The sequence below is a fragment of the Orcinus orca genome, chromosome 13 (genome assembly GCF_937001465.1).
Source record: "Orcinus orca chromosome 13, mOrcOrc1.1, whole genome shotgun sequence".
In the NCBI taxonomy this organism is placed as follows: domain Eukaryota; kingdom Metazoa; phylum Chordata; class Mammalia; order Artiodactyla; family Delphinidae; genus Orcinus; species Orcinus orca.
In genome coordinates, this window is record NC_064571.1 from 45,933,056 (window position 1) to 45,947,306 (window position 14,251).

The 14,251-nt window shown below is 40.5% G+C and overlaps 1 protein-coding gene across 1 annotated transcript in view; it reads right to left on the bottom strand.

The window, feature by feature from the left end:
* EML6 (EMAP like 6) overlaps positions 1 to 14,251 on the bottom strand; it is a 315,760-nt gene that overhangs the window by 65,844 nt on the left and 235,665 nt on the right. The window contains exons 22-23 of the mRNA XM_033414224.2: positions 11,999 to 12,151; positions 11,699 to 11,830 (exon numbers count right to left, since the gene is read on the bottom strand). Coding sequence (XP_033270115.2) covers positions 11,699 to 11,830; positions 11,999 to 12,151 — 285 coding nt within the window. The remainder of the gene's footprint in view (positions 1 to 11,698; positions 11,831 to 11,998; positions 12,152 to 14,251) is intronic.

The window sequence follows — 14,251 nt, forward strand, 5'->3', positions numbered from 1 at the left end:
TTTGTGCTTACTAGGATATAAATTCTAAATTTGCCCTTTAACATTTAGAAACAGGAAGACAAGGACACATAAAACAAACTGTAAATGCTCATTCCATTTCCCCCTTCCTTTTTTACTTGAAAATTTATAAAGAAATCCGAGACTTTTCCCAAAACAAAATGTTGAGCAAAAATAGTCTTTCGGTCTGATGTAAATTTTTAATCTTGGACTCATTTTGATTAATGTTGAAAAATATTAGATTTCTTAATTCTCCTCCTATCATATCAATGGTCCTCTATGGCTTGAAAATTTAAATGACTCAAAAGATCTACTTTCTAGTATTTTTTCAGCGTGTTTTAAACGATGGCAAGTCCCAAACATATATGGAAGTAACAGTATAAAGAAGCCCTATGGGGCCAATGTCCAGCCTCGATGGTTATTAGCACATGGCTGGCCCTGGTTATTAGCACATGGCTGGTTATTAGCACATGGCTGGCCCTGCTGCAGGAACCTCCTCATTCCCTCACCCCAGATTACTTTGAAGAAAACGTCAGATATCCTAACATTTCATCTGCAAATAATTCAGTGTACGTATGCACACTAACGTTTCCTACTCTCTCTCTTTCTTGCATAACCATTTATATCTAGTAGCCGTGAAATGTCCTTCGTGGAAAAAATAATAGCAAAATAAGAACTCCGTGTTACATCATGTTCTTTAAAGTTTAAGTGGGTACCACCTAGGTCTGAAATCTAGTTTGGCTAAACTTCAGGAGTTGCAGGTCTGTTTCTAAATGACTAATTAAAAACAAGGTTCTCTCATTTCCTAAATGAAACCTGGATCATTTCCAGTTTGCTGAGTTATAAAATAGTGATTAGGGGGTTTGCCTTGGCTGTGAGGAGCAAGTAAATTTGAAAACGTTTTCTCTGAAATGGGCCCGTCTTCCGGACTTTATGGCTCAACATACACAAATCAGAAAAGAAAAAAGGGAGTTAAATGAGCTTTGGCTATTTAGCATTATATGAAAATGAGTAATCAATATTTTTCCAATGAACTAGATATATCTGCAAAGTATACTTTTAGAATTCTCAAGAGCGACTGCAAATAACAAAGGATGTGGGAAAAGGATTAAAAGAGTCAATGAAAACATTCTTTGAATATAGATAATTTTAGATATTTTTGGCCATGAGATCGATACTAAGAGAACTCAAAGGATTGTAGCTCTCGGATAATCCTAACAACTCACTTTACACCACAGCTTCAAAGATCATGCTTTACTTTAAAAACAACCCAAAAACTATAAAAATAGCTCAGGGAAGTATTTTCTGACTGCAGGAATGTTTACAAAACTACTTCTGCAAGCACCAGAAATGCTTTGCAGCTCCACAGACACCTGTGGGTACCTACCAAGCCCACGCCCTTCCCTGAGAACTGCCCTGCACCGTGGGCTGGGCCCCTGCGGTCTTGTCTGCACTCTGGAGGTGGACGTTGACCCAGGAGCGACCAGGCTGGAGACTAGGCTAGACAGTCAAATTCTCTCTCCTGGGAAATTGGAATCTTAGGCTGAATCAGTGGGTGCCTTGCTGGGAGGAGATGTAGCCTTTGGGACTGGGGGTGGCATTTGGGGGCAACAGAAGGTGGGTCTTGTGCAAATGAATTAGGGAAAGCCGGCCTGTGCAGAGAGAGGGACCACAAGCGGGCACCAGACCCAGGAGACCAGTGGACACTGAGACGGGCTGCCTCAGAGCAGGAGAGGAGGAGAGGGGAGCTCCCTGGCTGGGTTCTAGGCATTTTCTGATTCATTCCTAAAGCCAGTTCTTGGAAGATGTGGCTTCCTCCTCTTGGATTCTATGAAATATCCCTATCTTTCCAATAAAGTCATTCTTTATTCTTATTTTTAAATTTAAGCTGGCTTGAGTGGGTTTCTGAAATCAGGGATATGAAGAAATTTTTTAAAAATCAATTATTCTTGTGTTAGGAAGGTAGAATTATGGGTGTTTTCCCCCCCAAAATTTTCTTTACTACTGTTATTAAACTGTATTTTTTTTTTTTTTGAAGCACAGAGGAACGATTTAGGTCACCACTCCTTTTTTTCCACTGCCTGCTGCTCTGTAATATATAACCACGGAAATATTCTGAAGACAGGAGCAGAAGCAAAGAGCAAAAAGTATAATTTGCCCCTGAATAACAGTAACCCTATTCTTTTAGAATCCTCACATTTTTATTAACAAGAAATGTCTATTCACACAGAATAAGAGAATTGAGATAGCTGTCCCCATCACTAAGCAGGTACAGTAAATCACACATATTGCAGGTGCCTAGAGCTTTATAATCCAGAGTGATTCATACATGTCACCCCGGTTGCTATAGAATTTACAAGTTAGAACAATTCCAAAATTGGTACTAAATAAACCAAACACATCAGGGCATTTGCAGTGAAAATGGGAATGAGATGTTCTATCATGGCTCAAACTGTTAGTTGGTAAAAGATCTTACAGTCCTGATATTTCTGGAAATGAACTAACAGCAGCGAGAAAATACCCTTCCATGTTTCCTCTCTTTCCATTTATATTTTTTCTTTCTCAGGCATTCTGTGCAGGAGCTTTTATTCAGGGGTAGCTGCTGTTCCTGCACAAGCCCGATGAGCTTTTCAGTTTTCCTGGGACCTGAGGTTGCCATGGACACGGAAGGCTGCGGAGGCTGGCGGCTGTGCCATTCCCCACCCCTGACGAGCCAGCTGGCTCCGGCAAATGTGTTCACTATTTTTGACAAGATCAAAGGAATGAAACAGATCCCTGCATCTAAGTTCTGCTCTCTTCCCTCTGTAGGCCCTCGAGGCCCTGCTGTGAAAAGCTAGGCTGATCTTGAGGCAGCCTGGCACGTGCTGGAGGGTAGGCATTTTAGGAACTGGGAGATCAGGAGCAGAAGAATATCAATATGACACACGTCTCGTGGCAACAAAATTGGAGTTAAACCAGGGAAGATTCACGGGTACACTTGCTCTTATTCTCCAGATGGCATAACTCCTCCCTAAAAATCAAAAATATTCTGTTCTCCTCTCAGGCCACAGAAACCATTTGGTCTGATCCTCTTAACTAACTGAAGGGGCCACTTCGGATGAGAGGCAAAGTGGCTTTTTAAAGACCCTGGCCTCCTTACTCTGTCTTTCCCATCGCCCTATGTGCTAGTTGGACCACAGACTCTGGCTTTGGGCAGAACTATGGAAATAGTGAGGTTTGCCTCTCTCCCTGCAAAGTGATGGCTCCACACTGAGGACCTTAAAACCGACCTCCGCCCAGGCCCTTCTATGGTGGCAGCCCACCGATCCCCACCAAGGGCTTATTCTTCCCATCCGGAGTTAATTCCTCTTTATATCCCTACATCTGACAGAGGGCCTACAACACATTTAAAGAATAAAAAAAAATAACCTTCCTCAAATGTAAATACAACTGCAATGTCCCATCTCATCGCCATTTAGGATAGCTACTATCTATCAAAAACAAAACAAAAGAGAAAATAACAAGTGTTGGTGAGGATGCAGAGAAGTTGAAACCCTTGTGCACTGTTGGTGGGAGTGTAAAATGGTGCATCTACTGGGGAAGACAGTATGGTGGTTCCTCAAAAAATTAAAAGTGGAATTATCATTTTTTCCAGAAATTTGACTTCTGGACATATACTCAAAAGAACTGTACACCCTGTTCATAGCAGCATTATTCACAATAGCCAAAAGTTGTAGGCAACCCAAGTAACCACTGATGGATGAATGGATAAACAAAATGTGGAAATAGGCAGTCTACCAGGAAAAGAATTCAGAATAATGATAGTAAAGATGATCCAAAATCTGGGAAATAGAACAGACAAAATGCAAGATACATTTAAAAAGGACTTAGAAGAACTAAAGATGAAACAAACAACAATGAACAACACAAAAAATGAAATTAAAAATACTCTAGATGGGATCAATAGCAGAATAACTGAGGTAGAAGAACGGATAAGTGACCTGGAAGATAAAATAGTGCAAATAACTACTGCAGAGCAGAATAAAGAAAAAAGAATGAAAAGAACTGAGGACAGTCTCAGAGACCTCTGGGACAACATTAAACACACCAACATTCGAATTATAGGGGTTCCAGAAGAAGAAGAGAAAAAGAAAGGGACTGAGAAAATATTTGAAGAGATTATAGTTGAAAACATCCCTAATATGGGAAAGGAAATAGTTAATCAAGTCCAGGAAGCACAGAGAGTCCCATACAGGATAAATCCAAGGAGAAATACGCCAAGACACATATTAAGCAAACTGTCAAAAATTAAATACAAAGAAAACATATTAAAAGCAGCAAGGGAAAAAAAACAAATAACACACAAGGGAATCCCATTAAGGTTAACAGCTGATCTTTCAGCAGAAACTCTGCAAGCCAGAAGGGACTGGCAGGACATATTGAAATTGATGAAGGAGAAAAACCTGCAACCAAGATTACTCTACCCAGCAAGGATCTCATTCAGATTTGATGGAGAAATTAAAACCTTTACAGACAAACAAAAGCTGAGAGAGTTCAGCACCACCAAACCATCTTTACAACAAATGCTAAAGGAACTTCTCTAGGCAGGAAACACAAGAGAAGGAAAAGACCTACAATAAGGAACCCAAACAATTAAGAAAATGGGAATAGGAACATACATATCGATAATTACCTTAAATGTAAATGGACTAAATGCTCCCACCAAAAGACACAGACTGGCTGAATGGATACAAAAACAAGACCCATATATATGCTGTCTACAAGAAACCCACTTCACACCTAGAGACACATACAGACTGAAAGTAAGGGGATGGAAAAAGATATTCCATGCAAGTGGAAACCAAAAGAAAGCTGGAGTAGCAATTCTCATATCAGACAAAATAGACTTTAAAATAAAGACTATTAGAAGAGACAAAGAAGGACACTACATAATGATCAAGGGATCGATCCAAGAAGAAGATATAACAATTGTAAATATTTATGCACCCAACATAGGAGCACCTCAATACATAAGGCAAATACTAACAGCCATAAAAAGGGGAAATCAACAGTAACACATTCATAGTAGGGGACTTTAACACCCCACTTTCACCAATGGACAGATCATCCAAAATGAAAATAAATAAGGAAACACAAGCTTTAAATGATACATTAAACAAGATGGACTTAATTGATATTTATAGGACATTCCATCCAAAAACAACAGAATACACATTTTTCTCAAGTGCTCATGGAACATTCTCCAGGATCGATCATATCTTGGGTCACAAATGAAGCCTTGGTAAATTTAAGAAAATTGAAATTGCATCAAGTATCTTTTCCGACCACAACGCTATGAGACTAGATATCAATTACAGGAAAAGATCTGTAAAAAGTACAAACACATGGAGGCTAAACAATACATTACTTAATAATGAAGTGATCACTGAAGAAATCAAAGAGGAAATAAAAAAATACCTAGAAACAAATGACAATGGAGACACGACGACCCAAAACCTATGGGATGCAGCAAAAGCAGTTCTAAGAGGGAAGTTTATAGCAATACAAGCCTACCTTAAGAAACAGGAAACATCTCGAATAAACAACCTAACCTTGCACCTAAAGCAATTAGAGAAAGAGGAACAAAACAACCCCAAAGTTAGCAGAAGGAAAGAAATCATAAAAATCAAATCAGAAATAAATGAAAAAGAAATGAAGGAAACGATAGCAAAGGTCAATAAAACTAAAAGCTGGTTCTTTGAGAAGATAAACGAAATTGATAAACCATTAGCCAGACTCATCAAGAAAAAAAGGGAGAAGACTCAAATCAATAGAATTAGAAATGAAAAAGGAGAAGAAACAACTGACACTGAAGAAATACAAAAGATCATGAGAGATTACTACAAGCAACTATATGCCAATAAAATGGACAACTGGAAGAAATGGACAAATTCTTAGAAATGCACAACCTGCCAAGACTGAATCAGGAAGAAATAGAAAATATGAACAGACCAATCACAAGTACTGAAATTGAAACTGTGATTAAACATCTTCCAACAAGCAAAAGCCTAGGACCAGATGGCTTCACAGGTGAATTCTATCAAACATTTAGAGAAGAGCTAACACCTATCCTTCTCAAACTCTTCCAAAATATAGTAGAGGGAGGAACACTCCCAAACTCATTCTACAAGGCCACCATCACCCTGATACCAAAACCAGACAAGGATGTCACAAAGAAAGAAAACTACACGCCAGTATCACTGATGATCATAGATGCAAAAATCCTCAACAAAATACTAGCAAACAGAATCCAACAGCACATTAAAAGGATCATACACCATGATCAAGTGGGGTTTATTACAGGAATGCAAGGATTCTTCAATATACGTAAATCAATCAATGTGATACACCATATTAACAAATTGAAGGAGAAAAACCATATGATCATCTCAATAGATGCAGAGAAAGCTTTTGACAAAATTCAACACCCATTTATGATAAAAACCCTGCAGAAAGTAGGCATAGAGGGAACTTTCCTCAACATAATAAAGGCCACATATGACAAACCCACAGCCAACATCATCCTCAATGGTGAAAAACTGAAAGCATTTCCACTAAGATCAGGAACAAGACAAGGTTGCCCACTCTCACCACTCTTATTCAACATAGTTTTGGAAGTTTTAGCCACAGCAATCAGAGAGGAAAAAGAAATAAAAGGAATCCAAATCAGAAAAGAAGAAGTAAAGCTGTCACTGTTTGCAGATGACATAATACTATACATAGAGAACCCTAAAGATGCTACCAGAAAACTACTAGATCTAATCAATGAATTTGGTAAAGTAACAGGATACAAAATTAATGCACAGAAATCTCTTGCATTCCTATACACTAATGATGAAAAATCTGCAAGTGAAATCAAGAAAACATTCCCATTTACCACTGCAACAAAAAGAATAAAATATCTAGGAATAAACCTACCTAAGGAGACAAAAGACCTGTATGCAGAAAATTATAAGACACTGATGAAAGAAATTAAAGATGATACAAATAGATGGAGAGATATACCATGTTCTTGGACTGGAAGAATCAACATTGTGAAAATGACTATACTACCCAAAGGAATATACAGATTCAAGGCAATCCCTATCAAACTACCACTGGCATTTTTCACAGAACTAGAACAAAAAATTTCACAATTTGTATGGAAACACAAAAGAACCCGAATAACCAAAGCAATCTTGAGAACGAAAAACAGAGCTGGAGGAATCAGGCTCCCTGACTTCAGACTATACTACAAAGCTAGAGTAATCAAGACAGTAGGGTACTGGCACAAAAACAGAAAGATGGATCAATGGAACAGGATAGAAAGCGTAGAAATAAATCCATGCACATATGGTCACCTTATCTTCGATAAAGGAGGCAGGAATGTACAGTGGAGAAAGGACAGCCTCTTCAATAAGTGGTGCTGGGAAAACTAGACAGGTACATGTAAAAGTATGAGATTAGATCACTCCCTAACACCATACACAAAAATAAGCTCAAAATGGATTAAAGACCTAAATGCAAGGCCAGGAACTATGAAACTCTTAGAGGAAAATATAGGCAGAACACTCTATGACATAAATCACAGCAAGATCCTTTTTGACCCTCCTCCTAGAGAAATGGAAATAAAAACAAAAATAAACAAATGGGACCTAAAGAAACTTAAAAGCTTTTGCACAGCAAAGGAAACCATAAACAAGACCAAAAGACAACCCTCAGAATGGGAGAAAATATTTGCAAATGAAGAAACTGACAAAGGATTAATCTCCAAAATTTACAAGCAGCTTATGCAGCTCAATAACAAAAAAACAAACAACCCAATCCAAAAATGGGCAGAAGACCTAAATAGACATTTCTCCAAAGAAGACATACAGACTGCCAACAAACACATGAAAGAATGCTCAACATCATTAATCATTAGAGAAATGCAAATCAAAACTACAATAAGATATCATCTCACACCAGTCAGAATGGCCATCATCAAAAAATCTAGAAACAATAAATGCTGGAGAGGGTGTGGAGAAAAGGGAACACTCTTGCACTGCTGGTGGGAATGTGAATTGGTACAGCCACTATGGAGAACAGTATGGAGGTTCCTTAAAAAACTACAAATAGAACTACCATATGACCCAGCAATCCCACTACTGGGCATATACCCTGAGAAAACCATAATTCAAAGAGTCATGTACCACAATGTTCATTGCAGCTCTATTTACAATAGCCTGGGGATGGAAGCAACCTAAGTGTCCATCATCGGATGAATGGATAAAGAAGATGTGGCACATATATACAATGGAATATTACTCAGCCATAAAAAGAAATGAAATTGAGCTATTTGTAATGAGGTGGATAGACCTAGAGTCTGTCATACTGAGTGAAGTAAGTCAGAAAGAGAAAGACAAATACTGTATGCTAACACATATATATGGAATTTAAGAAAAAAGTGTCATGAAGAACCTAGGGGTAAGATAGAAATAAAGACACAGACCTACTAGAGAATGGACTTGAGGATATGGGGAGGGGGAAGGGTACGCTGTGACAAAGCGAAAGAGAGGCATGGACATATATACACTACCAAATGTAAGGTAGATAGCTTGTGGGAAGCAGCCGCATAGCACAGGGAGATCAGCTCGGTGCTTTGTGACCGCCTGGAGGGGTGGGATCGGGAGGGTGGGAGGGAGGGAGACGCAAGAGGGAAGAGATATGGGAACATATGTATATGTATAACTGATTCACTGTGTTATAAAGCAGAAACAAAAAAAAATGTGGTATATACACACAATGGAATAGTATTCAGCCTTAAAAAGGAAAGTAATTCTGACACGTTACAACATGGATGAACCTTCAGGACATTATGCTAAATGAAATAAGCCAGTTACAAAAAGACAGATACTGTATGATTCTACTTATATAAAGTACCTAGAATAGTCAAATTCATAGAGACATGAAGTGGAATGGTGCTTGTCAGGGTTGGGGGATGGAGAAGGGGGAATTACTATTTAATGGGTATAGGGCTCCAATTTTATAAGATGAAAAGAGTTCTAGAGATGGATGGGGATGGTGGTTGCACAATAATGTGGATGTATTTAATGCCACTGAACTCTATACTCAAAATGGTTAAGATAGTAAATTTTTATGCTAGGTGTACTTTACCACAATCAAAAATAATTTTAAAGAAATCTTCCCAATCAAAACATATTCTTCCTATGCCCCAATTTCTCTTGGTCCTTCACTCCATAAAATGTAAATAATAATTGGTTTTAACCCCCTAATGGTCAACATAGTGGTGGGATTCACGTATTATGTCAGGTGTTGTGTGTGTGTGTGTGTGTGTGTGTGTGTTGGGTTCTAAATAAAACTCACCACACTCTATTCTACATATGCATAAAGATGACCCTCACTGTTCTAAAGCTTTCTCACAAAGGGGCATATCTAGGGATTTAGCCAGAGAACAAACAGGGTGAAATCCTTGCTTTTTTTTTTTTTTAAATCCTTGCTTTTCAAAAACAACGATAAAGCATAGAATATCAAAGAAGGTGGGTGAGAAGCAGCTGCTTCCATTCACCCCCTGGACGTCACTGGTTCCTAGATGTCTCCCAGGCCAGTGTCCTGCTTGATCATACATGCCAGCCTAAGCCCTCAGCGCTGTATCTGGATGGTCCTGACGTAAAAGTGAGAGGAACTTATCTGATTTCCCTTTGCCCTTCTTGGGACTTGCACCTCTCACAATAAATGATATGCATGCCTTCTTCCCATCTATTGCACTGTGTAAAACGCCTGCGGGTTGTAACACTTAAGTCCAAATTCTGGTGCAGCAAGTACAGCTACAAGTAAATCCCTGCCTGGCAGAAGGATCAGTCTCCGGCCACTACTTCAAGAAATATGTGAAATAAAATATTCTGGCATCTCTGAAATAACCCCTTTTTGGTCAAGGCCCTCATCATCTCTTTCTCCTGGTTTATTTTAGTTGCTTTCTAACTCCAGCCTCACTCACCCTCCCCAGGATGGTAGGGAATGCCTCACTCTAATCTCTCAGAGTTACCTAATGCCTACAGGATAAAGTTCAGGGTTAAACTTCCTAGCTTGAGGTAACAATTCCTTTATTTGCTATCTTGGCCTTTCTGCATTCCCTGCCCTTCCCGCCCTCAGCCACTCAGCATTACTGTTTCTTAATCCCCCATTCTTCTTCCCACCTCCACGTAGTGGCACACCCTGATCCTTCAGAGCCTGGGACGCTCGTCTCAGATGTCGCCATCTAGTGAACTTCTACTCACCTTTCAAGATCCATCTCAAAGGTCACTCCTATGAAGGCTCCATGGATTCCCCCGGGAGCTCTTTCCTCAGAGACACCACTTACTACCACAATAGACTAAAACTTCTCTGAAAGCTGGGACCCTGCCTGTTCCAAAGCAAATCTGCCCTGGACTCCAACATCAGCCAAGTCCCCGGGATGGGTTTTAAAAGTGACCCACCCTAGAGCACGGATGCTGCACCCTGGGTACTTAATGCTGGCTTGGCCCACTCTGAGCCCCTGCTCACCACTTGCCCTGTGACCCACCATTTCTTACTCCCTTGCTTTACCCAGTCTGTGCTCTTATATTGTTCAGGTACAAGCATGTCTCCCGCACTAAGTTATAAACTTTGCAGAGAGTAGGAACCACGTCTCACTCCCTTCTGGATCCTCCACATTTTCTGGCTTAAGACTGCACATGGCAAGAGCTAGGTTTGTTACATAAATAAACAGACAAATCCCCATGGCATCTGTGGGCATGACTTGGAGGAGGTAGGGGGTAGGTTGGGAGTTTTGAGAGAAACCAGAGAAACTCTAGGTGAGCTGAATGTAGCTTCCTACCTCCAATGGAGGGTGAAAATTACTTGAAACCTCTTGGGCATTTCTCTGGGAGACGGAGAAAAGGGAATGCAGTAAGGAGGAGATACAAGGCAAGGACACAGCATGCCATACTCAGAGGTGAAGTGGTGGCTTGCTATAGTAATAGCTATGGCAATAGAAGGCAGCATATATCTTCAGCAGTCTTAAAACTCAATGGCTTGAGTTAATAATAATTATAGGGACTTCCCTGGTGGCGTAGTGGTTAAGAATCTGCCTGCCAATGCAGGAGACACGGGTTTGAGCCCCAGTCCGGGAGGATCCCATGTGCCGCGGAGCAACTAAGCCCGCGAGCCACAACTACTGAGCCCACGTGCTACAACTACAGAAGCCTGCGCACCTAGAGCCCGTGCTCTGCAACAAAGAGAAGCCACCACAATGAGAAGCCCATGCACCTCAATGAAGAGTAGCTCCCGCTCGCCGCAACTAGAGAAAGCCCACACGCAACAACGAAGACCCAACACAGCCAAAAATAATTAAAATAATTATAATAATTTTATAAAAATTCTATTATAATTAAAATTTAAAATAATTAAAATAATAATTATAGTAGTGGTAGTAATAATAGTAGTAGTAGTGGTAGTAATAACAAAAAATAATAATAATATGGAAAAATACTCGAAATGTTAACAGCAGTTGCCTCTGGGTTCTAAAATTACAACCAGTTCTGTTGTGAGTTTCCCCCTCTGTTTTTCTTTAAAACTCAACTGCCATTTGCTCTGGAAACAGTATATGAATGGACATGATTTTTAAAAACTGAAATTATATTTTAAAAGCCACAACATACTTTACCTCTAGAGTCCCAGTCAATGTGTGTAATGTAACTAGAAGCACCTTTACAGATGCCAACCCTTTTGCTTGTAAGGACGTTGTAAATATCCACAAAGTTATCATGGGATGCCACAGCAAGGTATTTTCCTGTATCTATAAAGAAAAAATGAGTGGTTAACACCAAAACATTTTATGTGGGAATTTACTTCCAGGGACTTAGCATTTTTAAATGGGTTAAAGGTCAAGGAAATATTTAAAAAGGGTCCACTCTTGTAACTTTTTGTCCCAACACATTTTAAAAAGTTTTGCTGTCATCTTCACCTTTTGAAAATTTAATGTCAGAGATCATTTCTTTTCTGTGATGGAAGGAGACCATGTCTTCAACAGTGTCGGCATTTACAACCAGGAAACTCCCATCATTCAACCCAACTGCTAAGGCTTTCCCATCAGGGGAGAAAGCACAGCATCTTCCACCTACAAAAGAATCCACAAAGAGCACTGTTATGATCCGAGACTTCGCTACCAAACAAAGCAAATGAAGAGATGGGGAAGTGTGCATGTGTTCATGGACACGTGACTGTGTCTTTAAATTAACACTCCTGGTGAGAAGAACTAAAACTTCATAATTTAAAATATTTCTTCCCTCCAAACCCAAGGACAATGATTATAATATTAAAAATAAGTTTTCAATTTCTTTGAGGTTTATCCATTCATTTCTTCGTATCTGAATACCTGGAGTTTTCAAAAGACAAGTAGAGTGAAGGGGGAAAAGGAATAAAGGATTAATATAACCAGTATTTCTGCTCCCAAGACGTGATACTTAAGAATGGGAGTTCTGGGCTTCCCTGGTGGCACAGTGGTTGAGAGTCCGCCTGCCGATGCAGGGGACACAGGTTCGTGCCCTGGTCTGGGAAGATCCCGCATGCCGCGGAGCGGCTGGGCCCGTGGGCCCGTGAGCCATGACCGCTGAGCCTGCGCTTCTGGAGCCTGTTGCTCCGCGACGGGAGAGGCCACAACAGTGAGAGGCCCGCGTACCGCAAAAAAACAAACAAACAAAAAAAAGAATGGGAGTTCTGTAATAAAATTTCTGGAAACTAATTTTTTTCATATCATGCTTTACACAAAAAACTTACTTTAGAGCACCTTATTGTTCTACTTTTAGTCACTCTAATTCTCTGATCCGTAGATTATAATCCATAATTCTAGAGGTGGAAGATTTTGTTCCTGTCTCTTCTGTCATGAGAAGAATGGAATATGGACATTCTCTCCAAGGGTGTCTGCACAACTGCGCTGAGGGTGCTACATGATCAATGCTTTCTACTGCTTTGTAGGGTCACAGGGAGACATTTCCGCATGAAGAGTATGGACTCGGTGGGGGGTATATTTAATAAGAATCCTATTTAAGGACAGGCCCCTCCCTAGCCCTGTTCTTCTTATTGTCAAGACTTTGGTGAGCACAGCCCTAGGATGGGACAGTCGTGCTGCCTTGTGCTAAGGCATTCCAAACTGAGCTTCCACACCCACCCCTCAGCCACTGTTCAGAGCAGGCTGAAAAGCCACATTCACACCAACAACTTTAAATTGGCTCATCTGAAGTATAAAATACCTTCCTTCCTTTCTTCATCCATTCACTTTGCAGTTATTTACCTACTATGAATCAGGCACGGTGCTAGTGCTGAAAGAACAGAAAGACCAGCCCTTGAGGAGGGACAGCACGATTAGGTTAAGCATAAAAATTTATTGTACATGGGCTTCCCTGGTGGCGCAGTGGTTGAGTCTGCCTGCCGATGCAGGAGACACGGGTTCGTGCCCCGGTCCGGGAGGATCCCACATGCCACGGAGCGGCTGGGCCCGTGAGCCATGGCCGCTGAGCCTGCGCGTCCGGAGCCTGTGCTCCGCAGCGGGAGAGGCCACGGCAGTGAGAGGCCCGCGTACCGCAAAAAAAAAAAATTTATTGTACGAATGATGACACTTGACAGTAAAAGGGAGAGCTATTAATAATTACACCAGGACACCAGCTGTAAACTGGGTTGAGTGGCCATCCTAACTCAGATGTGTTAGTTGTTCTTTTGAACTAATTTTTAACCTAGTGAATAAAGTCCATTGGCTGATATTCAAGTCACTCACAGCGAGGACTTGGTCTGTTATTTCCCCAATACAAATTAGTGGCCAAATTATTCAGTCCTGTAGTGGGTAAGAGCATGGGCTTTGGAGTCAGACTTGGGTTTGAATCCTGGCTCCACTACTTACTGAGACCCAGAAGTCCAGTGTGAAGAGAGGCAATATGGTGGAGGGAGGCATCATCATGCAGTGGCCACAGGTGTGCTCTCTGAAGCCACGCTGCCTGAGTATGAATTCAGTTCCATCACTTACTAGCTGTGCAACTTTGGGCAAATGACTTAAGTTCTCTATGCCTCAGCTTCATAATTTGTAAGTGGAAATAAAAAAGGCCTTACTCATTGGGTTCCCATGAAGACCAAAGGCAAAGTGCTAGCACGGTTACTGGCTCAGCAATATTAGCCACTGTCATTATTGTCACTATTGTCTTGACACCTCTTTTCATTTTATCCCCCT